At 63.8% G+C, this 23,850-nt stretch overlaps 2 protein-coding genes across 2 annotated transcripts in view; both read left to right on the forward strand.

The window, feature by feature from the left end:
• LOC120505768 (pyridoxal phosphate binding protein) lies at positions 1–5,211 on the forward strand. The gene is made up of 8 exons (XM_039716616.1): positions 1–150; positions 371–478; positions 1,451–1,486; positions 2,042–2,117; positions 2,462–2,596; positions 2,707–2,849; positions 3,288–3,386; positions 3,653–5,211. Exons 1-8 carry the CDS (start codon positions 55–57, stop codon positions 3,773–3,775), a joined length of 816 nt encoding a protein of 271 aa, XP_039572550.1. The 5' UTR covers positions 1–54; the 3' UTR covers positions 3,776–5,211.
• The window catches only part of ADGRA2 (adhesion G protein-coupled receptor A2), a 20,895-nt gene continuing 1,305 nt past the window's right edge, over positions 4,261–23,850 (forward strand). The window contains exons 1-19 of the mRNA XM_039715515.1: positions 4,261–4,276; positions 8,602–8,920; positions 15,568–15,639; positions 18,277–18,348; positions 18,454–18,525; positions 18,657–18,728; positions 18,832–18,995; positions 19,160–19,373; positions 19,706–19,870; positions 20,290–20,491; positions 20,567–20,716; positions 20,847–21,008; positions 21,110–21,325; positions 21,394–21,595; positions 21,845–22,053; positions 22,189–22,316; positions 22,712–22,835; positions 23,364–23,509; positions 23,645–23,734. Of these exons, the coding sequence (XP_039571449.1) occupies positions 4,261–4,276; positions 8,602–8,920; positions 15,568–15,639; positions 18,277–18,348; positions 18,454–18,525; positions 18,657–18,728; positions 18,832–18,995; positions 19,160–19,373; positions 19,706–19,870; positions 20,290–20,491; positions 20,567–20,716; positions 20,847–21,008; positions 21,110–21,325; positions 21,394–21,595; positions 21,845–22,053; positions 22,189–22,316; positions 22,712–22,835; positions 23,364–23,509; positions 23,645–23,734 (2,795 nt within the window). The remainder of the gene's footprint in view (positions 4,277–8,601; positions 8,921–15,567; positions 15,640–18,276; positions 18,349–18,453; positions 18,526–18,656; positions 18,729–18,831; positions 18,996–19,159; positions 19,374–19,705; positions 19,871–20,289; positions 20,492–20,566; positions 20,717–20,846; positions 21,009–21,109; positions 21,326–21,393; positions 21,596–21,844; positions 22,054–22,188; positions 22,317–22,711; positions 22,836–23,363; positions 23,510–23,644; positions 23,735–23,850) is intronic.

Here is a 23,850-nt window from a genome sequence, read left to right on the forward strand (position 1 = left end):
CAATTGGCGGAGAGCGGGGGCGGGGCGGGTGTGTGGCGGAAGCGGCGGGCGGGGATGTGGAGAGCGGGCATGGCCGCCGGGGACGGGCTGGGCCCGGCGCTCCGCGCCGTCACCGAGCAGGTGCAGCAGGCGGCGGCGCGGCGGCCGCAGGTGAGGGGGACACGGGGGACAACCCGGCGGGAGCCGCGGGGAGGGGGCGCTGCCACGGCCACAGGCCTCCGCCACCCTAGGGACGGGCCCGCGCTGAGGGGACAGGTCACCGGTGACCGCGGGGACAGGCCCGCGGTGGCACCGGGACGGGCCCCACCGTGGGGACAGGTCACCGGTGACCGTGGGGACAGGCCCGTGCTCACCCGCCGTGCTCCCGCAGGGGCTCCCGGCCGTGCAGCCGCGGCTCGTGGCCGTCAGCAAGACCAAGCCGGCAGAGATGGTGATGGAGGCCTACAGCCACGGGCAGCGCAGCTTCGGGGAGAACTACGTGAGTGGGGGGCTGGCAGGGGACAGGGAGGGGGCAGAGGAATGGGACAGGGTCAGCAGGGCTGGAAAGGGTCAGGGAGCTGGGAGGGGGCAGCAGGGATGGGACAGGGTCAGAGTGATGGGACAGGGTCAGCAGGGATGGGTCAGGGTCAGCAGAGATGGAAAAGATCAGCAGGGATGGGGTCAGAGTGATGGGACAGGGTCAGAGGGATGGGACAGGGTCAGCAGGGATGGGACAGGGTCAGCAGGGATGGACAGGGTCAGGGGCTGGGACAGGGTCAGCAGGGCTAGGACAGGGTCAGGGGCTGGGACAGGGTCAGTAGCAATGACACAGGGTCAGCAGGGATGGGAAGGGTCAGTAGGAATGGGACAGGGTCAGCAGGGATGGGTCAGAGGGATGGGAAGGGTCAGCAGGGCTGGAAAAGGTCAGCAGGGATGGGACAGGGGGATGGGACAGGGTCAGTAGCAATGACACAGGGTCAGCAGGGATGGAACAGGGTCAGCAGGGCTGGAAAAGGTCAGCAGGGATGGGACAGGGGCAGGGGGCTGGGACAGGGTCAGTAAGAATGGGACAGGGTCAGAGGGGTGGGACAGGGCCCCTGCAGAGGGCACAGAATCCCAAAATCATTCCAAGCCCTCCAAAGGCATCGAGTCCAAGCTGTGCCCCATCCCCACCTTGTCACCCAGCCCAGAGCACTGAGTGCCACCTCCTGAGCCCTTCCTTGGACACCTCCAGGGGTGGGGACTCCAGCCCCTCTCTGGACAGCCATTCCAATGTTCAACAGCCCTTTCCATGAACAAATTCCTCCTGAAGGCTTGGACCAGCCCTGTTTGGGTGGCTCTGTGGGTGACACATCATTCCCTGGCCTCGTGGTTTTGGGGCTCAGGTTGCCCCAAGATCACACATCCCAAGGACACCAATCCTCTGCCTGCTGTGGGTTTAACAGAATTTCATTCTCCTTCATTCTCCCAGGTTCAGGAGCTGCTGGAAAAGGCATCAGACTCCAGGGTGAGCCCACAGTTCACTCCATGCTTTCTTACCATGTCTAGCTGTGTCCTAGGAGCTGTTCTGTCAAAGTCCTGGGGTTTGTTAGGGCTTTGGCTGGATCCTTATCTGTGCAGATGAATGGTGGGTTATTCTTGGCTCTCTGCCTCTGCCCTGTTCCCCCTCCTGCCTGGCTGGCTCCAGAGGAGTTTGGGAATACATCTGCCTTAGTCCTGACCTGTCTGCACTGTGCTCTGCCTTTTGTGCTCTCTTTAGGAGAAGTACAGTCCTTGTTGAAAAAAAAAAAAAAAACAAACAAACATTAGCACTCAGTTTGGGGAAAATATCATTTTATGACTGTTGCACAAGAGCTTTGCCTTCACTGTTCCCAGGGACAGCATTCCCTGCAGTCACAAACCCATCCCTGTCCAGGCTCAACCCCAGCACAACCACAGGCTGAGTCTCAACAAACAAAGAAATTGGGTGTCTGGTATTTGGTTGTGTGCAAACTAAGACTGAAGTGCTGCGTGGGGGAAGGGGGAGTTGTTGTTCCAACCTGAGCATTCCCTCTGCTTTCAGATTCTCTCATCCTGCCCAGACATCAAGTGGCATTTCATTGGCCACCTGCAGAAGAGCAATGTCAACAAGCTGATTGGTGGGTCCTGCTTGCTTTGATGTGGGCAGTGGTCTTCTAGGGCTCAGGTGTGTCAGGGAGGGTCAGGATTTGGAAAGATTCTCCCCCAGAGGGTGCTGGCACTGCCCAGGGAATGGGCACAGCTGCCAGAGCTCCAGGAGGGTTTGGGCAGCACTCCCAGGGATGCTCAGGGTGGGATTTTTGGGGTGTGTGGGCAGGAGCAGGAGTTGGACTCAGCCATCCTTGGGATCCAGCTCAGGATCTTTCATGGTTCTGAAACAATCCCCATGAACTCCCCAGTGCCTGTTGGAGGTACCAACAATCCCCTGCCAGAAGAATTCCCTCAGCCTGTGCTCTCTCCCCAGCTGTCCCAAACCTGTTCATGCTGGAAACAGTGGATTCTGTGAAACTGGCAGACAGAGTCAACAGCTCGTGGCAGAAAAAAGGATCACCCCAGAAGCTGAAGGTCATGGTGCAAGTTAACACCAGCGGGGAGGACAGTGAGTGGCTCTTTGTGACAAGTGCATGGCTTGGCAGGGAACGGGGATGAGCTGGGCTGGTTTGTGCTCTGGAAGCAGAGCTGGGCACTGATGTCCCTGTGCTTTTGCAGGCAAGCATGGCCTTGCCCCCGGGGACACCACGGCTGCTGTGGAGCACGTCATCAACAAGTGCCCCAGCCTGGAATTCGTGGGGCTGATGACCATCGGCAGCATCGGGCACGACCTCAGTAAGGGGCCAAATCCTGACTTCCAGGTAAGGTTTTCTCACAGCAAATGGCACTGTGGGCTGGTTTCCTGGCATGGTTTGTCTGTCCCAGTCAAACCAGTGCGAGTCAGGCTGTCAGGAGGTAGGGACACCTTGTGCAGAGCCCTCAGTGCCAGTGTCAGTGCAGCTGTGAGGCTCCTTTCTGCAGGGTGTTGCTCCCACCCACCCTCTGAAGCTGCAGGCAGGATTTTGGCAGGGCAGCAGTTGCTGTGCTGGAGCCCCAGGTGAGGTTTGAGCCTCCTGTGTGTTAGTAAATCTGGGGGACCTCCAGACCCTGTTACACTGCTTCTGTGGAAATGTGGGAGTTTCAGCTCCTGTGTGGAGGAGACATCAGGGACAGGCAGGAGCCAGCATCTGTGGCACCCTGGAGGGGAGCTGGCGTGGCTGTGCAGGTGAGTGGCCTCTCCTGTCCCCTGTGCCCTGCAGGTGCTGCTGTCCCTGAGGCAGGAGGTGTGTGAGAAGCTGAACCTGCCCCTGGACAAGGTGGAGCTGAGCATGGGCATGTCCACGGACTTCCAGCACGCAGTAAGTGTGTGTCTGCCCCTTCCCTGGGGGAAAAAACGTGCCTGCACCCCAAATTCTAGCCCAGGTGCCACCCAAACCCAAGGCTTCCCCTTGGGTGAAGATCCCAGCGCAGCTCTCCTGGTCCTGGGGGAGATATCTGGGGTCAAAGCAGCCCCTGGGTGTAGCTGTGGGTGCTGAGTCTGTGAGGAACCATCCTGTGGGAGCCCAGGCTGGGCTGTGGGGTGGTGGCAGCCCTGCCCTGAGCTGCTCCTCTCTGTCTCTCCCAGATAGAGGTTGGATCCACAAACGTCAGGATCGGGAGCACTATTTTTGGAGAGAGGGATTATTCCAACAAAGCCCCCGCTGGGGGTGGAGGCCAGCCAGAGGCTGTGACAGTGCAGGGGCACTAGAGGGAAGACAAGTGGCCTCAGCACAGGAGAGACCTCGCCGTGGGAGACCTCACTATGCATTTTTACCTCCCTCCGTGTGGGCACCCATCGTGATGGTGAGAGGGAATTCCTCGGAGCAGAGGCCGGGATGCCTCGTGATCATTGTGATTATAGAGTACCCCTAGAAACTGGAGATCTTCATAACCAACAAGGAAATCGAGGGTTGGAAGTGGCTGTGGTGTCTTGGTTCCTCAGGGTCGTCAAGGACAGAGACTTTGGGGTAACTGGGCTGCACAAACAGGTGTTTGTCAGGCTGGAGTTGCTGCTGAGCAAGGTGGGTGTCCCTGCAGCAGTGCTGGTGGTTGTTTTTTGCTGAGGACTAAACGCTTCATTCAACACATTTATGATTGCCAGAAACCTGTAAATGTTTCCCCAAGTGCAAGTTCAGCACGTGGGATGGTTGCACAGGAGCTGGGATGGGGCTGTGCCGTGGCACAGCAGAGGCCATGGCCGTGGGAAGGGGTGAGTGACAGGCACAGGGGACTGTGAGGAGCTCAGCTGCCACTGTGAGTGCATGGTGTGGGGCTTTGGCTGCACAGCACAAGTGTGGGAGTGTCTTTTCAGCTCAATTTTGTCCTTTTCAGCTGACACTAACTTTTCCCATGGCTCTGTGGCCGCCCAGATCTGGAATGCTTTCCCCCCTTCCCTTCCTTTCCTTTCCCCTCCTCTGTTGTTGGGAATTATTTTCATCCTGCCTGGTAGTTTTGCTGCTGTTTTTTGGTCAGAATGGGGGTTTCCTGCCAGGCCTCTGCTCTGCCACCAGCTTGCTGCTGCTTTCCAAGGTTTGGTGCCTGTGCCATCCCCTTTACACCTGTGTGAGGATATCAGTGCTTGGCTCAGGGCAGCAGGGAGCTTTCCTTGGGAAAATACTTCAGAAAATGAAGTTTCATTGTCCCACTGCATTCTGAGTTCCTGAAAAAAAAATCATTTGGTCCCTGAGAGAACTTCTAGAGTGTCTTAACATCCTCTCCTGCTTTTGGAAGAGGGAAATGGGACTGTCTCTGCAGTAACTTTCCTCCAGGTGTGAGCAGAAGCTCCTGCCTTGCCCTGTGGTGTTTGGCCAGTCTCACAACCCGTGTCACAGCTGATTTTTGAGCTTTTGTGTCTGCTGAGAGGAGGAGAGCTCGGCTGCCAGCAGGACCATCCTCCCCAGGCTTTGCTCTGTGTGCGCGTGGTTAAATCTTGCTGTCGGTTTCACTCTCCAAAAGCTGAATGTAAACGAGAAGAGAACTCCACCTCCAACCCGTCGTAGCCCCGTGGTTCAGCAGCGCCGGGGGTCGGGGCCGCCCCCCTGGCGCTGCCCCGTGTGTGGTTCATCGTCTAGTAATAAACAGTGCTCCGTTCACTGCCATCTGTGCCAGCTCACGAGCTATTAAAGATGTTATTTTTACCTTCCAGCCTGGTGAGTGAATGCCCTGAGCTGCCCTCGGGGCTGGGCTGGGGAGAGGAGGGCGGCTGAAGGCAGCTGAGACGGGGCAGGTGACAGAGCCCCGGGCGAGCTGTGGCATGTCGCGAGCTGTCCCCGCAGGAGCCCCTGGGTGTCGCTGCCGGCCCGGGCACGGAGCCCCAGCCCCAAAGTCGCCGTGTGCCCACCTGGCTCAGGTGCGGAGCCCCAGCTGAGGCCGGCAGGGGGCTTGGGGGGCTCCCTGCGCGGCTCGGCGGCCCTGGGGACGCGCTTGGCCCAGGACACCTCTCCAGGACACCTCTGGGCTGCTCCACGTGGCCTCGGGGAGCAGCCTGGATGCTGTGCAGGCACGGCCCGAGCTGGGCTGGAGAGCAGCGGGGATCTCAGAGAGCTTCTGCTCCTTCCCCTGCAGCTGCTTCTCCCACCCGTGGAGCTTCCAGCTGCCTTTTCTCGTTATGCCCGGAAGGTTTGTCCTTCTTCCCACGGGTCTGAGCCTCCCCGGGGCCGGGGAGAGGGCGCTGCCCACGGGCACATCCCGAGGACCCGCCTGGAGCCGGGGGATGCGGCGCCGGTGGCACCGGACACCTGCCGGGGGTCGGGGGGCGCAGACCCCCCACTCCCTGGCAGAGATCACCCGGCAGATGGGAGCTGCTGGTCACTGGAGTGCAGCCAGCGGGCCGCGGATGAAAGAGCCCTGAAAGAGTCCTGAAAGAGTGCCCGGCCCCCGCCCCCGGCCGGGTTTGCATCCAGCCGAGCCCCGGAGCGGCGGCTCGGGCTCCCCGCACCGGCCCCGGCCGGGTTTGCTCCGCCCGCGCCGCCCTCGTGGCTTCCAGCAGCCGATGGTGCTGGCGTTGTCCCCTCTGGAGCGACGGCATGGCCCCAGGATGCCCAGCGGTCCCCCGAGGTCACCCTTGTTCCCACATGTCCCGTGGGTGGGGGCTGGACCGGGCTGAGCCCCCCAGAGCCTCAGCACTTCACGTGCTCTGTGGTGAAAAACTTCCTGGGGGCTTGGAGCACACCCAGCGGCAGAGCTGGCTCATTTATTGAAGAATAAACCCCTTGGTGAGGCTGCACAGGGTGGTTTGCTGCTGCTCTTCCTCCAGCTCCTGGGAAATGAGTCCTCCTCACCCTCGGGAAGGAGCAGGGCCCGAGCAGCAGACGTGGGAGCTGGGGCTCAGCTCCCTGCTGCTCCTGGGTGCCACAAAAATGGGAGCTGGTGGTCAGCTCTGGGCTGCTCCTGAGTGCCACAAAAATGGGAGCTGGGGGTCAGCTCTGGGCTGCTCCTGGGTGACACAAAAATGGGAGCTGGGGCTCAGCTCCCTGCTGCTCCTGGGTGCCACCGAGGTGGGAGCTGGGACCCCAGAGCAGCTGGGCCCAGGCGGATCCCCCTGCAGCCCTTCAAAGTGGGAAGCGTGTTTATTTCTGGGATATCGGCTTTCCGGCAGGAAGGACGGCCACTGCCAAGGTTTTTATTGGATCCCAGTGAAAGGAACTGAGAGAGTCTCGTGCTTGTTGTCTTGCCCTGTGCCTGCAGTTCAGGAGGTTTTTACCTTCCAGTGGGAGGGAAGGAGGGACACAGGGATTTGGCATCCAGCACCGTGGCGATGGAGTTTCAAAGTTGCCTTGTCTCCTGGGCCGGAGGCATCAGGAGGGGTCGGGGCTGGAAAAGCAGGGAGAGGGGCTTGGAAGCAGTTGAAAGAACCCGAGCTCTCAGGCTCAAAGCATGTGGAAAGTGTTGCTTGAGCTCCTCTCCTCCAGCGGGGCTGGGGCAGGGTGTTCCACACGTCGCAGCTTGGACAAGGTTCTCACTGTTCTTGGAGGGAGTTTAGAGGCTGAAATTCTGAAGAGCAGGCCCAGAGGTTTGACTGCTTCACAGTGTCACGGATGCAATTCCATTGCTGGTACTGGAGCTCCTGGAGGTGCAGATTTCTTCATTTCAGCTTCATCCAGTGAAAGGAGGTGGCTGTGCCCGGTACCCTGAGGTGTTTTGGGGTGCACTGTGTGGTGCTGTGCTGGGTGTGTTGTGAGTGCCTGAGACAAGGAATCTCCCCTCCCTTGTGGGAATGCCCAGGGAGAGCAGCAGGCTCCAGCCTGGCCCTGGGAGGGAGGGGAGCCCACTCCTGCTCTGTGCAGAGCTGGAAGGGGGGCCCCACTCACCGTGGGGGGCTTTGGGGGGGCTCCCTGCTGGGCTGATGCTGGCAGGGTCTCAGGACGGATGCTGGACACAAGCAGCTTCCTGCTTCTCTTCCAGCTTCAGGATCCGGGACCAGCACAGAATCAAGGAATGTTTTGAGTTGGAAGGGACCCACAAGGATGGTTGGGCCCAGAGCTCTTGGTGCCGCACAGGACAGCCCCAGGACAATCCCACCCTGTCCCTGAGAGGCTCCTTGAGCTGGGGGTGTCCTGTGCCAGGACTCACTCCTGGAGCAGCGACATTCCATGGTGCAGGGCAGACCCAGGCAGGGAAAATTCTGCTCAGTGGAAAAAAATGAAAGGAAAAGAAAAAAAAAGAAAAAAAAAAGACGGAAATCCGTGGGACACCTCATTGTCTGTCACCAGCAGGACGATGCTGGTCTCCAGGGCTCTGGGGTCCCACAGCTGATCCCAAGTGCCAAGCTGGGATGTCTGGGGGGTGGGACTGGCCACGGAGGAGCCCTTGGGGCCACAATCCTTGTCCTGCTGGGTGCCCGGGCCGGGAGCTCTGCGGGCTCCGGGCTCTTGTGCTCGCCTGGGCTGCGAGCTGAGCAGCTCTCGCTCCCCGGCGCCCACCGCCGCGGCGGGTTCTATTTGTTTGGAGAGAGAGGAGTAAATTTCTTTTCCCCTCCAGGAACTGTTGGTCCTGGAGAGAAACCGCATTCCCAGCGTCGTCCCGTCGTCCTTCCATGACCCTTTTCCTGCGCTCCCTGGCACGGGGTCCTGCAGACTTCATTGCCGGCTTTTGATCCCCTTTGATTCGGCGCTGCAGCGAGCCGTGGCCTCGGAGAAGCCGAGCCCCGGGCGGCCGAGGCGGAGCTGCGGGGATGAGAGAGGGGGGAGCGGGAAGAAAAATATTGAACTTAGTGAGAAAAGCAGTGAAGCAAACAGGGAAGCCGAGGGGGACGAGTGTTAACTGCGGAGCGGAGGCTGGGAGGGGACAGGGCAGCGTGACCACGGAATGAACTGTGACAGTTTGGGCAGGCGCGGGGTCCCAGGTGGGCAGGCAGTGGGGGACACCACAGAACTCACAAAAAAAAAAAAAAAAAAAAAAAAAAACCTCACAAAAAGATCTGCCGGGCCCACGTGCGTGTCACCACCCCCGACACGGCGCCCTGTGCTTGTCACAGCCGGGATGTCGCGGCGAGGCACCGCAGGGTGGCCACACGGTGGGCTCTGACCCCCGCAGGCTCTGACCCCTCACCCCAGCTCGGAACCGGGCTGGGAGCAGCCGGAACCCTCGGGGGCTGCCGTGGGACCCGGGCACCGTCGCTCTCGGTGCTGCGGGGGTCTCGGCTCCCGCCCGCGGGGGTCCCGCTCTGCTCCGTGCGGGTCTCCCCCGCTCCTCCACACCGGTGCCGTCGGGGGGGCCGAGCCGGTGCCCTCGGCGGGGCCGGGGCGGGCCGGGGCGGGCCGGGGGAGGCGCCAGGGGGAGCGGGGGCGCTCCCCCGGCATGGGCTCCCCGCGCCGCCCGAGCCGCGCCTGCTGCCCGAGGGCACCGTCACGCTGTGAGTACCGCGAGCGGCAGCGTCCCGGGCATCCCCCCTGCCCCCGGCATCTCCCCCGGGCATCCCCCCTGCCCCGGGCACCTCGCATCTCCCCCTGCCCCCGGCATCCCCCCGAGCATCCCCCCCTACCCCTGGCATCTCCCCCTGCCCCTGGCATCCCCCCGTGCCGGGCAGATGCTGCGGGGCCTCGGGAACCGGGGACGGGCGTGAAGCCCCGCGGGGGCCGGAGCGCAGTGAAGTGACTTTTTCCTCTCAGTACTTTTTCCTCTCAGTACTTTACTTTTTCCTCTCAGTAAGCGGCTCTGCAGCCGCGAAAGCGTCGCTCGGCGCTGCGTGGCGTGGTTTAAATCGCGTTCAGGGGTGTCGCGGCTCTGGGCTGCCGGGGGGACGTGAGCTGGAAGCGCAGGAAACGGGCTCCTTCTGCTCCTTCCCTCCGCAGCGTGCTAGGGGAACATGTTTTTGTTTGAAAATGACGGCTGTCCCTGGAAATATTTACTGAGAGGCCATCAGGAGCGGTTAATGGGTCTGGGGTTTGTGCAGAGGTTCTAACGCTGCTGCTTGATCCCTAAAGGCTCCTCTTCCTCGCGGCCCCGTGCCGGGGGTTGGGGGCTCGGCTGGAGCTGGCAGCCGTGTGCTGCTCGCTGCAGGGTTTATTTATAACTCCAGAGGAGATGTTTGAATTAAAATCTGGATTGGAGGCTGGGCTGGCAGCTCTGCAGCCGGGGGAGCGTTGTCCCCCCGTCAGGGTGGCTGTGCTCATGGCTCCCACCTCGCCCCCCAGATGGAGTGGGTGGGATATTCCAGGGGTTGGGTCTGGGGGCTGCCTTGTCCTGAGCCCATGGGCCGTGTTGCTCTTTTGATGCTTGCTGCTTTGGGGTGATGGTGGCAGTGAAGGTGACCCCGCTGGTACCACTGTCCCCACTGTGGCTGTGAAGGCACCGGTGCCACGGCATGGTGCCATGAGCAGGGGTGCAACAGCCACACTAAAAGCATAAATTGGCCCAGAACAGCAGCACTGCTGGGTGTCTTGGCCTTCCCTCGGTGGGGGACACTGGGGGTCCTCAGGCAGGTGGCAGCTGGGCTCTCCATCACACTTGTGAGCTTTGCTCTTCGTGCCTTTCCCCTTAGGGCCCTTCCTCGTGTGTCAGCCCCTCGCAAACACTCGTGGGGACACTCAGTCCTTTGTCAGTTTGTATTTGGGGGAAGCATCCCATCCCACACCCCGGGCCTGCTCCAGTGCCTGCCCAGCTGCTCCCAGCCCGTGCTGAGGGCTCCTCGGAGGGGCCGGGGTGACCGTGCAGAGGCATTAGGGCATTACACGATCCCACTAAAACGTGACATGAAACCTACAGGCGTAGGCAGAAACCTACAAATATGCGGTGACCCTGGCTCTGCTCTCGTGCAGTAAACATGATTTATTCCAAACCCTTTCCAGATGGAACAATCAAAACCAGAGGCTCCAACTTTGGGAACGTCTCCTGGAGCCACTGGGGTGCGGGCAGGGAGCGGAGGGGCCCAGGCATGTGGCAAGGGCTGCACGTGCCTTGGGGACATCCTGCTGGGGACAGCCAAATCTTGAATTCTGCGGGTGAGAAGGGCTCCTACACGTGCCCCAGGGTGCCAGGTCCTGTTTGTGCCCTGGGGTGCTCAGGTTCCCTGTGTCCCCACGGTGCTCAGGTTCCCTGTGTCCCCATGGTATGGTGCTCAGGTCCCCTGTGTCCCCAGGGTGCTCAGCTCTGCTGTTGCCCCTGCTGCAGGAAATGTGTTTGGGGCAGTGACACTTCAAAGCAGAGCCATGTTCCAGCGCTCATCCGGTCCAGCCTGGAGTCAGGAGTGCTCAGCTCGGGGGAGGCTCTTCCCAGCAGCCGCCAGGCGGGAGGGACGCTGGCCCAGCCCAGCTCCAGCTGTCCAGGCTGGGGACAGGAGGGTGGCCAGAGAGGCTTGGGTGGCTGTAGGAGGTCTGTCACCCTGTGGGTCCCTGCTCCCGCCTCCCGTTTGGCTTTTCCCACACTCTTGCTTTATTTATCTTTAATTATCAGGCTGTGCTGAGGAATCCTGCGCTGCAGCTGCTGCGCATTTACCCCCCACGCCTGAGAAACACACCCTGGATGGGCAGGGCAGGGCTGGGGGACAAGGACAGGGGCTGGGGGATGCCTGTGGCCCCAGGAACCTGCCCTGCAGCCACTGCTGGGCTCGGCACGGCCCCGGTGTCCCAGCTGATGGGGAGTGTCTGCTGAGCAGAGCTGTGGCTCCTCTGTCCTGCAGGGATCTCCAGGGAGGGCTGTGGGTCTGGGGAGGGGGTGATGCTCACACATCCCAGGTTTCTCGGCGTGTGCTCCCCAACACCACCCCAGTTTGTGCCCAGGTCGTTCCTGTGCCCAGCTCCCTGCAGGAGAGGTGCCAGCCTTGGTGCTTTGGGCTGTCACCCTGCTCTGACCCGTGGCCCCAGAGGGGTCACCTGGCTGTGCTGGCAGGGCTGGCCCCAGCCCCACTCCTGCTCCAGCTACAAACGGGGGATTTGGCACTTCTGGGGCGTCCCCCCAGCGTGGCTGTGAGGTGCTGGGGTGCTGCAGACAGGGATTAAGGAGGCTTTAATCCCCCCAGCTGACCCTGTGCTAATGGCCCCATGGAAAAAGCGCCACATCCCCAACGAGAGCTGCAGGGGCTGGGCCAGCCCCGCTGTCACACGGGCGGGAGCCCAAACCTCTTCCAGATGTGGAATCCCAGCACAGGCCTCATTTATGTGCACAGCTTGATTGCACTGAAATTACAGATTGTCTGCAGGGAATAGAGGGCTTTGACTTATGACCAATTTCCAGTTCTACTTGAACTCCCTGCTCCAAGGCTGCTCTATCCTGGGCCCTGCAGATGGTTTCTTTCTCAAGCCTTCTCCAGCTTTTTATTTGTTGTTTATTGGGCTGCAGCTCCATCAGGTTTGGGTTTTTCCAGGGGCTGCAGGTCGTGGTGCTGCCTGGAGCATCCCGGCCCAGGCTGGCTCGGGAGGCTTCGCCCTCTCTCCGGGGCTTTATTTTTCCTGTGCTGACAAAAGCCGAGGCTTGGAACAATAATTTTCACCATCCGAAATAGCCCGGCGTGACGTGAGGCTGGAGGAAACGCCCGGGCCCGGCACAGGGAGGGGAAGAGCCCCCGAGCACCCAAACAAAGCAGGGAGGGGGGATCCCCCGGGGCTGGGGTTGGCCAGTCCCAGGGGGTTGGAAGGTGTGGGGTCCCCTCTGGGGTGCAAGGTTCCTTCTGGGAGCTGTGGGCTCCTTGCTGGAATGGGGGTTCCCCCCGGGGGGTGGGGGGTCCCCTCTGGGGTGCTGTGGGGTCCCCTCTGGAGTGCACGGTTCCTTCTGGGAGCTGTGGGCTCCTTGCTGGAATGGGGGTTCCCCCCGGGATGCTGAGGGTCTCTGCGTGCCCCCCTTGTGATCCCACCACCCCCAGAGCCTCTCTCTCTGCCAGAGCCTCCCGCAGCTCTCAGCGGCCCCGGGGCCCCTCTTTTCCCTTCCCGAATTCCCTGTTCAGAGCAGCCAGCCGTGCTGGGGGCTCAGCCTGCGCCGTATCTGCTCCCATATGCTTTGAATTACTGCGCTCGGAGAGCGGAGCCGGGCGGGTCCCCGCCCCCAGCGCGGCCCCCCAGGAACGCCGCTGCCTGCCCTGCCCGGCCGGGGAGCCACCGTCTCCCCGCGTCCTTTTTTGGTTGGGTCCAGAGGAAGTTTATTGTTTCAGCAGCCCAGTTTCTGGAGCTGTTATTTATCCAAGTGGATTCCAGCACGCTTGAAAAAACAATCTTGGGGTTTTTTTTTTTTTCACTTTTGGCTCCTCTTTTTGGGATGAAAAAAGAGGAGGAGGAGAAGAAGGGATCTGTATCTCGCTGCCGGCAGCCTCGCGGGCTCCAAGCCCCCACAGCCCTGGCTCGGGGCGGGGGTTGGAGCTCGGGTGCTGCTCCCCTTCCAGGCCTGGATCCCCGGGATGGGAGGATGCTCCTTGGGGCTCCCCCCGCCGTCCCCAGCGTTTCCGTTTGACTCCGTGCTCCAGCCCTTAATCCCCGCATTGTCCAGAGGGACTTTTCCAGCCGCCGCTCAATTAGCCGATTATTGTCCCCGTGGCGGGGCTGTCCCCGGCGGGAGCCCCCCGGCGTGGCCGGAGGGTCCCCGGGCACCGGGCAGGGCGAAGGAGCCGTTCCCAAAGAGAAGGGAGGGCTCTGGGGTGCACGGAAAAGCTCGGGCAGCGTGGGCTGGGGGCGAGAGGGACCCCAGCCCTCCCTCCAGGACTGGGCTGGGTCGGGGTGGCCTCGTGGGGACAGTGACCCCACTGGATTTTGGGGGTTCTCAGTTAATATCCTGTAAGGGGACGGTGCCAAGGACCCACACACAGCTCTGCTGCCTGTGGACATGTGGGAATGGAAAGTGCTGTGGAGCCTGATGAGAACTTCCTGGGGAAAAAAAAAAAACCTAAAAAACCCAAACAGAAAACAATTTGGAACATAATCTCCATGAAACTAGAGAAAACAAAACAAACCCGCGTCGGAGGATGTGGGTTGTAACTGGGGAGTGCGACCCAGATGGCTTCTGTGGGACAGGGAAGAACAGAGCCAGCATCCCTACCCAGGAAATTTTAACTGGGGGGAAAGTTTGGGGCAAACAGAAGACCCTTTTTGTGCCAAACCCTCCTTTTAGTCAAGGATCTTTGCTCCTTGAGAAGGAACAGACCTGGGCAGCACCTGGGTGCCCTGAGCCGTGTGGGGGTCCCAGCCTTTTTCTGGAGGGGCTCCGGGGGTGGCTTTGTCCCCCGCCGGGGTGGCCCCGGGTAGGGCTGCAGATCCCAGGGGCAGCCGATCCTGCTGGAAATCCTTTAAGGCGGGAGCTGTGGTGGTATGGCACAGGGTGGATGGTCCCGGGGGTCTGATTGAGCCTCCCCGGGGTCTGATTGAGCCTCCCTGGGGTCTGATTGAGCCTCTCCGGGGTCTGACTGAGCCTCCCCGGGGTCTGATTGAGCCTCCCTGGGGTCTGATTGAGCCTCCCCGGGTCCGAGCGAGCCTCCCTGGGGTCTGATTGAGCCTCCCCGGGGTCTGATTGAGCCTCCCCGGGGTCTGATTGAGCCTCCCCGGGTCTGATTGAGCCTCCCCGGGTCTGATTGAGCCTCCCCGGGTCTGGTTGAGCCTCCCCGGGGCTCGGCCGAGGGCTGCGGGTCTGGGGCTCTGGGTCCGGGTTTCTGCCCCCACGGCCGCGGCTGCATCCCCAGCACAGCCCCTGCTTTTGGTTGTGAAATCTCCTCCCGCTGGAGTGAAAACCTCTGGGACAGCTCGGCCTTGAGCGACAGCCCCCACCGATGCCGTGGCGGGGACTGGGGCTGCCGGGGCCGCGCCCGGAGCCACGGAACCATCCCTGGAAGCTGCGCCCTGCCCTGGGAAGGGTCCTGGGCCGAGAGTGATGCCGGCGGGGAGGAGAGGGCCAGGCACGGCCGCTCCGGCCGTGTGGAAGCAATTTGCAGCCGCCGGGTTTCCGCTCCCCGCCGGCCGCTCCGGGGCCCCGCGGACACTCCGGTGCCCGGTGGCGGCTCCTCATTAGCACAGGATGCGGGGGCTGCGCCGCCAGAGCCCGGCCCTTCCCTCCCAGCGCCGCTGCCGCTCCTGCCCCGGCCGAGCGCGGCGGCGGCTCCGGGGCAGCGCGTCCGGAGGGGCCGGGCGGCAGCACACAGCGGCCTTTCAGCCGGGCCCGCCGTGTGTAAACAGCCCGGCCCGGCCCTCAAAGAGCCCTTTTTCCAGCGGCTCCCCCGGCCAGGCCTCCAGGATGCACTCCCGGCCCCTGCCCCCGCTCCGGCTCCGGGTGGCTTTGCCGGCGCTGGCGTCGCCGCTGCTCGCACGGGAATTCCGGGGAGGCAGCGCTGGTCCCCGAGGGCCGGGTCTGGCTCTGCTAATTGGGCTAAAGAGCTTTAATGAGCTCCTGGCTGAATCGCCGCGTGCTGGTGCCCTCTGTCCATTCCCGTCACCCCGCAAGGGGCCCTTTGGTCAGCAGAGCTAGGGTTTTTGGGGTAAAATCTCACTGCTGGGAGGCTCCCGGGATAGCCACAATGACCATCACGAGCTGGGGGGCCCCTTGCAGCTGCAGATCCTCGGGGTGCCCCCTTGGCGTGGGGTGGGGGTCACTTCCTGGCGCTAAGGAGATGCCCCAAGAGCCAGCACGGGTGGCAGTCAGTGTGGTCCATGGCGTGAGGACCACGCAGAGCATCCCGGCACGGCTCCTGCATCCCTAGGGCATCCTGCATGGCTCCTGCATCCCTGGAGCATCCTGCATGGCTCCTGCATCCCTAGGGCATCCTGCATGGCTCCTGCATCCTTAGAGCATCTTGCATGGCTCCTGCATCCCTGGAGCATCCCAACACGGCTCCTGCATCCCTAGAGCATCCTGCATGGCTCCTGCATCCCTGGAGCATCCTAACACGGCTCCTGCATCCCCACGTGGCCATTGCTCCCTGTTCCCACCTGTCCCTGGCGGGGACACCTCCGTGGCCACCACCGCGGTGGCACAGCCAGGGCCGTGGGGGTCTGCCTGTCCTCCTGCCAGCCCCCGGGCCACCAGGGCACGGCTGGGGGGCTGTGGCAGTGAGGTGACGGGGCCGCCCCTCTCCCTCTGCTCTCCCCGCAGGCTGCTGAGCAACAACAAGATCACGGTGCTGGAGAACGGCTCCTTCTTCGGGCTGCGGGCTCTGGAGAAGCTGTGAGTGGGGCTCGGGCAGGGCAGGGCAGGCTGGGCTTCCACGGTGGGCGGGAGCACCATCACTCGAGTTGTGCCCCCGATGTGCTGCAGCACAGGATTTGCCGCTGGCACCCCCGGGCATCGCGGGGACCCCGGGAGCTGCAGTGGGGCGGGAGGCGCCGGGGGGGTCCCTCCGTGAGGGCCGGTATGAAAAGAGACATTGTCCCCCCGAACAAAGTCAACTTTCTTATCTCTCCATGAAAGGCATCTCTATGGAGGGAGCAGCGAGCAGGGCAGATTTATGGCCCCCATATGGGTTTGATCTGTAGGTATGCAGGCGCGGGGACCGGCACTGAGGGTGTTTTGTTCCCCGCCGCGGCCCCGCGAGGGTCTCACGCATTCCTGCGCTCTGTGGGCTCCCCTGGGAACCCCCACGGGACCGTTTTTGGGGTCCCATCCCACGTAGCTGAGCCCTCCCCAGCAGGGCTCAGGGTGTGGGGTCACCTCCTGCTCCGGGCACTGAGTGGGAGGGATGGTGGGACACGGGGAGGAGCACCCGGGGGGACACCAGGGGAGGAGCAGGGCTCAGGGTGTGGGGTCACCTCCTGCTCCGGGCATCCTTGTGAGCAGCAGGGATGGTGGGACACGGGGAGGAGCAGCCCCCGTGAGCCCGGGGTGCCCCTAAAGCTCTCCATGTCCTGGCAGAGCAGCTGCCCCGGGTCACCTCCTGCTCAGCCCGGGCTCAGGGGGCCCTGGGGCGCTCCCCCAGCCCTGCCGGCCCCATCGCGCCTCATTGCCCTCGACAGGAGCCATAATTGTTTTCCTCGGGTCGCTTCGGGGCCGTGGCGCAGACGTGGCCCACGGAGAGCCCGTGCTGGCACCGGGACACCGTGGGGGCTGCGGGGCCCCTCGCCTCCCAGCCTGGGGCTGGCAGGGCTTCTGCCCACCCTGGCACCCACCCGAGCAGCTTTGGGGTCCCAGCAGAGCGGGGAGATGGGAGATGACATCCATCCCTGGGTGTCAGGGGTGCCCCCACGGGCCGCCTCCCCCCGGCTTGGCATCTGCAGTGATTTGTAGCGGCCTAATGAGATTAATGAGTCTGAGCGGGGACGGTATGCGGCGGCGGCTCATTAGCAGAGCGCCGCTCGGGAACGGCCCTGGGGGGACGCGAGGGGGCTCGGAGGGTGACAGCAGGGACGGGGATGGGCTCTGTCCGTCCATCCGTCTGTCCGTGCCGGGCTGCACAGGGAGTTGAGGGCTCGCAGCCCACAGGATGGCTCAGGTCCTCGGGGTTTGCTGCAGTGGGGGGGTCTCTGTGCCCTCGAGGTGATTGGGGTCCCCACGCCCGTGTGGCGCTGGGGTGTCGCCGTGCACTCGTGGCACTGAGCCACTGCTGGCTGAGGGAGGAGGGGGCTCGGGACCGCAGGAAATGCAAAGGCAAGGGCGCAGAGCAGGGAAAAGAGGAGCCTTATCGGAAATCAGCAGCAGCAGCCCCCGCCCGCGGGAGGAAGTGCCGGAGTGGGGAAGGCCGAGCGCCAGGCTGGCTGCAAAGCCCTGGGGCCCAGCTCGGTCCCACCCCCGCCTGGTGGTCCCTGCAGCACCCAGACACCCCCCCAGACCTGAGCCAGGGGCCGCAGCTTTGTCGCTGGAGCTGCGTTTTGGCCGGCAGGGTGTGCTGGGGGTCCCTGGGTTTCAGCTGGGCGGGGGGCTGGCAGCGCTGGGGGCGCTGGGCACCAGCCGGGGGGGCTCGCAGGACCGGGATTCGCGGGGTGTTGGTGGCAAGGGGACTCCTGCCGGTGCAGGTGGCGGGGCAGGTGAGCGGAGCTGTTCCTTCAGCACCAGCGCTCACCTGCGCGCACCTGGCGGCTGCCAGGACGGGCGTCTGTCTGTCCGTCAGCAGCGCCGGCAGCGGCAGCCGTGCTCCTGCAGCAGCCGAGAGGGCCGGGATGAGCCGAGGGACCCCTCTCGTGAGGGGACACCCCCACCTCGCACCCCGGCTCTGCTGGAGGGGGTCGCACCGCTCTCATCCCGGCCGCTGGTTTGTGGGGGGCTGTGGCTCACGGGGTGTCCCCAGAGCAGCGGGAGAGCCAGCGAGGAGCTCCGCGGGGGCTGCTATAAATAAACACGGATCCGTATGGATCCCATTTCCTCTCCCGGACAGCGCCGGGGCTCGGCAGAAGTTGCCGCGGGTCCCAGGGGCTGGCAGGGCAGCCGGTGCCACCAGCGCTCCTGCAGAGTGTGTGCCAGGCGAGCCCCTGATTAGATGTGCGCCTGCAATCAAGCTAATTGCTCAAACGAGCTGTCTGGGCCGTGCTCTTATCCCGCACACTGGAGATAAGCCGCCGGGACGCGGCTGCTCCGGAAACAATGCGGGGCCGGTGCCAGCAGCCAGCGCCAGGCTGTGGGGACACCAATGCTCCGCAGAGTGTGCCCAGGGGCTGGCATCCCCCCGGGATGCTCCTCCCCTCCATCCCTCGGAGAGATAACGAGAGAAACGGGATGGAAAGCTGCTCAAGAGGCCCCCACAGGGGGTGGGCAGCGCCTGGGGGTCCTGGAGGGGATGGGGGCAGAGCGGTGTGCTGGTGCCCCCGGCGCTGTGTCTCCCGGAGATGGGGCTCCCCGCAGCACACCCCCAGAGCCGGGTCTGTCTCCCCACAGGGACCTGAAGAACAATCTGATCAGCACGGTCCAGCCAGGCGCCTTCCTCGGCCTGCCCGAGCTGAAGCGGCTGTAAGTGCCCGTGCAGCCCTTGCACCCCGTGGGGACAACACTGGGGACAACACTGGGGACAGTGGGGCATGGGCAGCCCTGATGGCCCCTGCACTCCCCTCGCAGGGACCTGTCCAACAACCGCATCGGCTGCCTGAGCGCCAGCGTCTTCCAGGGCCTGCCCAGCCTCCTCCGACTGTAAGTGGCTCCCTGGGGACATCCTGGCCAGCCCTGTCCCCTGTCCTGAGAGCGAGGGGGTGTGCGGGCACAGCGAGGGGCCTGGCAGCTCCCTGGCCCCCTCCATGCCCTCTTTCTCTCCTGTCCTGCAGGAACATGTCCGGAAACATCTTCTCCAGCCTCCCGCCCGGTGTTTTTGACGAGCTCCCCTCTCTGAAAGTCGTGTGAGTTGGCGCCCTGGGATTTCACACCCGGGGAGGGGGGTCCCTGCCGAGGGTCTCAGGGTCGGCGGGAGCCCCAGCCCTGCGGTGACACCATCCCTTGCAGCGACTTCGCCACCGAGTACCTGACGTGCGACTGCAACCTGCGCTGGGTGCTGCGCTGGGCCCGCGAGCGGGCGGCGCAGCTCTCGGAGCGGACGGCGTGCTCCTTCCCCCGGCAGCTCCGCGGCGTGGCCCTGCGAGGGGCGCGGGACGGGCAGCTCCGCTGCGGTGAGCCGGGGCCGGGGCGGCGGTCCTCGCTGAGGCGCCGCCGGAATATTCCTGATCCAGATCAATCAGCCGCCCCGGGGAGCCGAGCATGGAGGAAACCCGGCGGCCGGAGCCCCGGGGCGGCGGCGGCGGCGGCGGCGCGGGCTCACCTGTGTCCCCCGCAGCGGGAGCCCCGGAGCTGCACACCCACCACCTCATCCCGTCGCTGCGCCAGGTGGTTTTCCAGGGAGACCGGCTGCCCTTCCAGTGCACGGCCACGTACCTGGACAACAGCACCCAGATCCACTGGTTCCACAACCGCGAGCCCGTGCGGGAGGATGAGCAGACGGGCGTGATCGTGGAGGAGAGTCTCATCCATGACTGCACCTTCATCACCAGGTCGGGGGTGGGAATGGGGATGGGATCGGGACTGGGATGGAGATGGAATTGGGATGGAGGTGGAATTGGGATGGAGATGGAGATGGAATTGGGACTGGGATGGAGATGGAATTGGGATGGAGGGGGAGATGGAATTGGGATGGAGATGGGGACAGAGATAGGGATGGAGAGGACCACTCGTGGCCACAGGACTCACGGGTGTGTGAGTACCAGGTGTCGAGTGTGGGCACCTTTGGTGCTTCATGGCCCACGTCCCCCTGTCCCCACGCCTGGGGGATCGCTGTGAAGTTCCAGCCGTGCCAGCCGTGCCAGCCCCTCTCCTGTGCCCGCAGCGAGCTCATCCTCTCCAACATCCACGTCTCCGCCAACGGCGAGTGGGAATGCGCCGTCTCCACCTCGCAGGGCAACGTCAGCAAGAAGGTGGAGATCGTGGTGCTGGAGACCTCAGCATCCTACTGCCCTGCCGAGCGGGTCACCAACAACCGCGGGGACTTCAGGTGGGGACACACAGAGAGCAGGTGGTGCGTGCGGGGCCTCTGCTCGCCGCAGGTGACCGCGCGTCTGGTAGCGATTATCGGCACGGCTTTTGAAGGGCTTCCCGTGCCGGCGGCGCAGCCTGGCTCCAGCAGCAGAGGTGTTGGAATTTCTCTGGCACGAGACGAAAGGCTCCGGGCGCCCGCCGTAACCCCGGCGGGGCCCTTACGGAATATAAATTACTGGCACAGCCAATGTGGCTTAAATTAGCCGTGCCCCCCGCTGCCCGCTGCTTCCCCCCGCGCTGCCGGAGCCCAGCGGGATGCAGGGCTGGAGAGGGTGGGGGTTTCTGGGGGAGCACCACGCCAGCCCCCCCAGAGCCCAGGGCGGCAGCGGCTTGCAGAGGGGGCTGCAGGGGGTCACCGTGTGTGTTTTCCCGCAGGTGGCCCCGCACCCTGGCGGGGATCACGGCCTTCCAGCCCTGCCTGCAGCACCCGTTCGCCGCGGGCCCGGCGGGCGTGGGCTCGGCGGGCGAGAAGCAGGCGTGGCGGCGCTGTGACCGCAGCGGGCGCTGGGAGGACGGCGACTACTCCCACTGCCTCTACACCAACGACATCACCCGCGTGCTCTACACCTTCGTGCTGGTGAGTGGGCGGCCCGGGGGGCTCGGCTGGGCCGGAGGGAGCCCAGCTGGTGACCGTGGCCGTGCCGCCCTGCAGATGCCCATCAATGCCTCCAACGCCCTGACCCTGGCTCACCAGCTCCGCGTCTACACGGCCGAGGCAGCCAACTTCTCAGATATGGTTGATGTCCTCTACGTGGCCCAGATGATAGAGAAGTTTATCGGCTACGTGGACCAGATCAAGCAGGTAATGAGCGCTGCAGGTGTCCCCTGCCTGCCCCAGTGCAGCCTGGTGTTTTTGGGGCAGAAAAGCAAGAATTGGGGTGTTTCCTTGGGGGACGGCGGTAGCTCTTTGCAGAGCTGCTTGCTGTCCCCAGCTGACAGACGTGATCGTGGAGATGGCCAGCAACATCATGCTGGTGGACGACCACATCCTGTGGATGTCCCAGAAGGAGGAGAAGGCCTGCAGCAGCATCGTGCGCTCCCTGGAGAGGATCGCGGCCCACACGCTGGGCAGCAACTCCCAGCACATGGCAGTGGTGAGGCTGGCTTTGGGGAGGAGGGCTGGGTGGGCTCTCTGGCCATGCCAGTGGGGTCTGTGCCCGTGCCAGGGCTGATGATCCCGCCGTGGTGCTGGCAGAACTCTCGCAACATCGCCTTCGAGGCGTACGTGGTGAAGCCCGAGAGCTACGTGGGGCTGAGCTGCGTGGCCTTCCAGCGGTGGGATGGCACTGGGACCCCCCCAGGACGGGCCCCCCAGGCCGAGCGGGGGGCCGAGCCCTCCCCAGACCAGCAGCTCAGGCTGCGCTGCACCACGGGGCGCCCCAACATCTCCCTGACCAGCTTCCACATCAAGGTACGGCAGCGCCGGGGGCCGGGGGGCGCTGGGGTCGGGCCCCGCTCACCCGTGACCTGCACCCGCAGAACAGCATCGCCCTGGCCTCCATCCAGCTGCCGCCCAGCCTGTTCGCCAGCCCCGCCCCGGCCCCGCCGGGGGCCGACTGCAAGCTCCAGCTGCTGGTCTTCCGCAACGGGAAACTCTTCTGCAGCACCGGGAACTCCTCCCGCCTGGCCGACGATGGCAAGCGCCGCAGCGTGGCCACGCCAGTCATCTACGCTGGGACCTGTAAGGGCAGCGTGGTGGGGGGCTTGGGGTGCCCCGTGGGGCTCCCTGGGGCATTGTAAGGGCAGCTTGGGGTGCCCCGTGGGGCTCCCTGGGGCATTGGGCTGGTTCTCCCGCAGTGCAGAGCCACCCCCAGGGTCCTCACGGGGAGGTGGCATTGTGCCTGTGGGATGTCCCCTGTGCCCAGCCCCTCTGGGGGTGCAGGTGGAGAGGTGTCACTTGTCCTGCCGACCGGGTTTTCTGTGGCTGCAGATGGCTGTGGAGTGGGGAACCTGTCGGAGCCAGTGGCCGTGTCCCTGCGACACCCCGGGGAGGGCACGGACCCCGTGGCTGCCTACTGGAACTTCGAGGTGCTGGGGGGCATGGGGGGCTGGAGCGCCGAGGGGTGCCAGCTGGCCTCCCGCGAGCCCAACGTCACCTCCCTGCACTGCCGGCACCTCAGCAACGTGGCCGTGCTCATGGTAGGTGTGGGCGAGCAGCAGGGAGGGAGCGTTGCCAGGGCAGGGGGCGTGGGGGGCAGCAGGAGGGTGGTGGGGGGGTCAGGGGCACATGCTGCTGCTGCTGTGGGGTCTGACGGGTTGTGCTGTGCTGTGCAGGAGCTCAGCGGGTTCCCCAGTGAGGCGCAAGGCGCTGTGGAGGTGCTGCACCCGGCCATGTACACCTGCACGGCCGTGCTGCTGCTCTGCCTCTTCACCACCATCATCACCTACATCGTTCACCACGGGTGAGGGGGTGTCCAGTGCCTGTGCTGCTGCTTGGGGGCCGGGCTGGGCCGGGCTGGGCTGGGCTGGGCTGGGCTGGGTCTCTGTGGGCAGCAGGAGCAGCTCCCCAGGTGCCAACAGCCTGGAAAGTTGAACGGGCATGGCCGTGCAGTGACACGGCCCTTTAGGACAGGGTGCTCAGGAGAGTGAGGAGCACATTCTCGCACATTCTCAGGGAACGTGCTGCCCCGTGAGTGACCCTGGGTCCTGGTTCTTTCCCCAGGAGGTGCCTGGACACGTTCCTTTGTGCAGGACATCTCCTCCAGGCACGCTCCGTGGCCAGGGACGGGCAGGGTTTGTGTCTCTCCCGGGGCCGGGCAGGAGCTCACAGGTGCCCGCTGTGCTCTTGCTCTTGCAGCACCATCCTCATCCCGCGGAAGGGCTGGCACATGCTGCTTAACCTGTGCTTCCACATCGCCATGACGGCCGCCGTCTTCGCGGGAGGCATCACCCTCACCGGCTACCGGGCCGTGTGCCAGGCCGTGGGTACCGGGCAGCGCCGCGGGCTGCTGCGGGACGGGCACCGGGGGGCTGCAGCTTCCCCTGCCCAGCCGCCGCCTCCTCCCATGTTGTGGTGCACCAGTTTAGTTGTTCTCTTGCGCTGGGTGATTGGGAATTTGCAGCTATTTGGGAATAGTTTTGTATTGCACTGTGTAGCTTATATTATGTGGCTTGTTACCCCGTTTCCCCATCCCAGTACCCCCTGGTGGTCTCTCCCCTGGGTTACCCCTCCCCTCACCACTCCTCACTGTGTCCCATTGCCTGTGGGCCTCTCCCTCTGTCCCCATCCCGGGGTATAAAAGCTCCCTGCTGCCAGGGAACGCTCTCTTTTCTCCCATGGGTTTGTCCGCCTGATGCATGTCTTGCAATAAAGGACAACATTTCCCACGTGGAGGAGAGCACTTCTCTAATCTTTTACCATTGTCTATGAAGTATCGTGGGTGCAAGGGTCTGTAGCTAGCCAGATTGGACCCCGACAGCCCAGGAAACACGTTTGTTCACTCCCGCAGGTCGGCATCATCTTGCACTACTCGTCCCTCTCCACGCTGCTCTGGATGGCGGTGAAAGCCCGAGTGCTCTACAAGGAGCTGAGCTGGAAGGCGCCACAGCAGCCGGACAGGGACACGTCCCAGGCAGCCCCCAGACCCATGCTGCGGTATGAGCCCCCCTTCCCCCTGCCCCGGGCCCTCGGGGCACCTCCAGGGGCAGGGATTGCTGCTCTGCGGGAGCCCATCCCGTGCTCTCCCGAGGGCTCCAGGTGTGCGGTGACACTTCCCCCCTCTCCCTGCAGGTTCTACCTGATCGCTGGCGGGATCCCCCTCATCATCTGTGGGGTCACAGCAGCTGTCAACATCCAAAACTACCACGACAACAACCCCTAGTAAGTGTCCCTGCTCCACCTTTCCTCCCTCCCACGTGGGGTGGCCTCCCTCTGCTGGGGCAGGGGACTGGTGGCGCTGGGAATCTGGAGAAGTTTGGGAAGAGGTCAGTGAGGTT

The sequence above is a fragment of the Passer montanus genome, unplaced genomic scaffold (genome assembly GCF_014805655.1).
Source record: "Passer montanus isolate IOZ18808 unplaced genomic scaffold, ASM1480565v1 scaffold101, whole genome shotgun sequence".
NCBI lineage: Eukaryota > Metazoa > Chordata > Aves > Passeriformes > Passeridae > Passer > Passer montanus.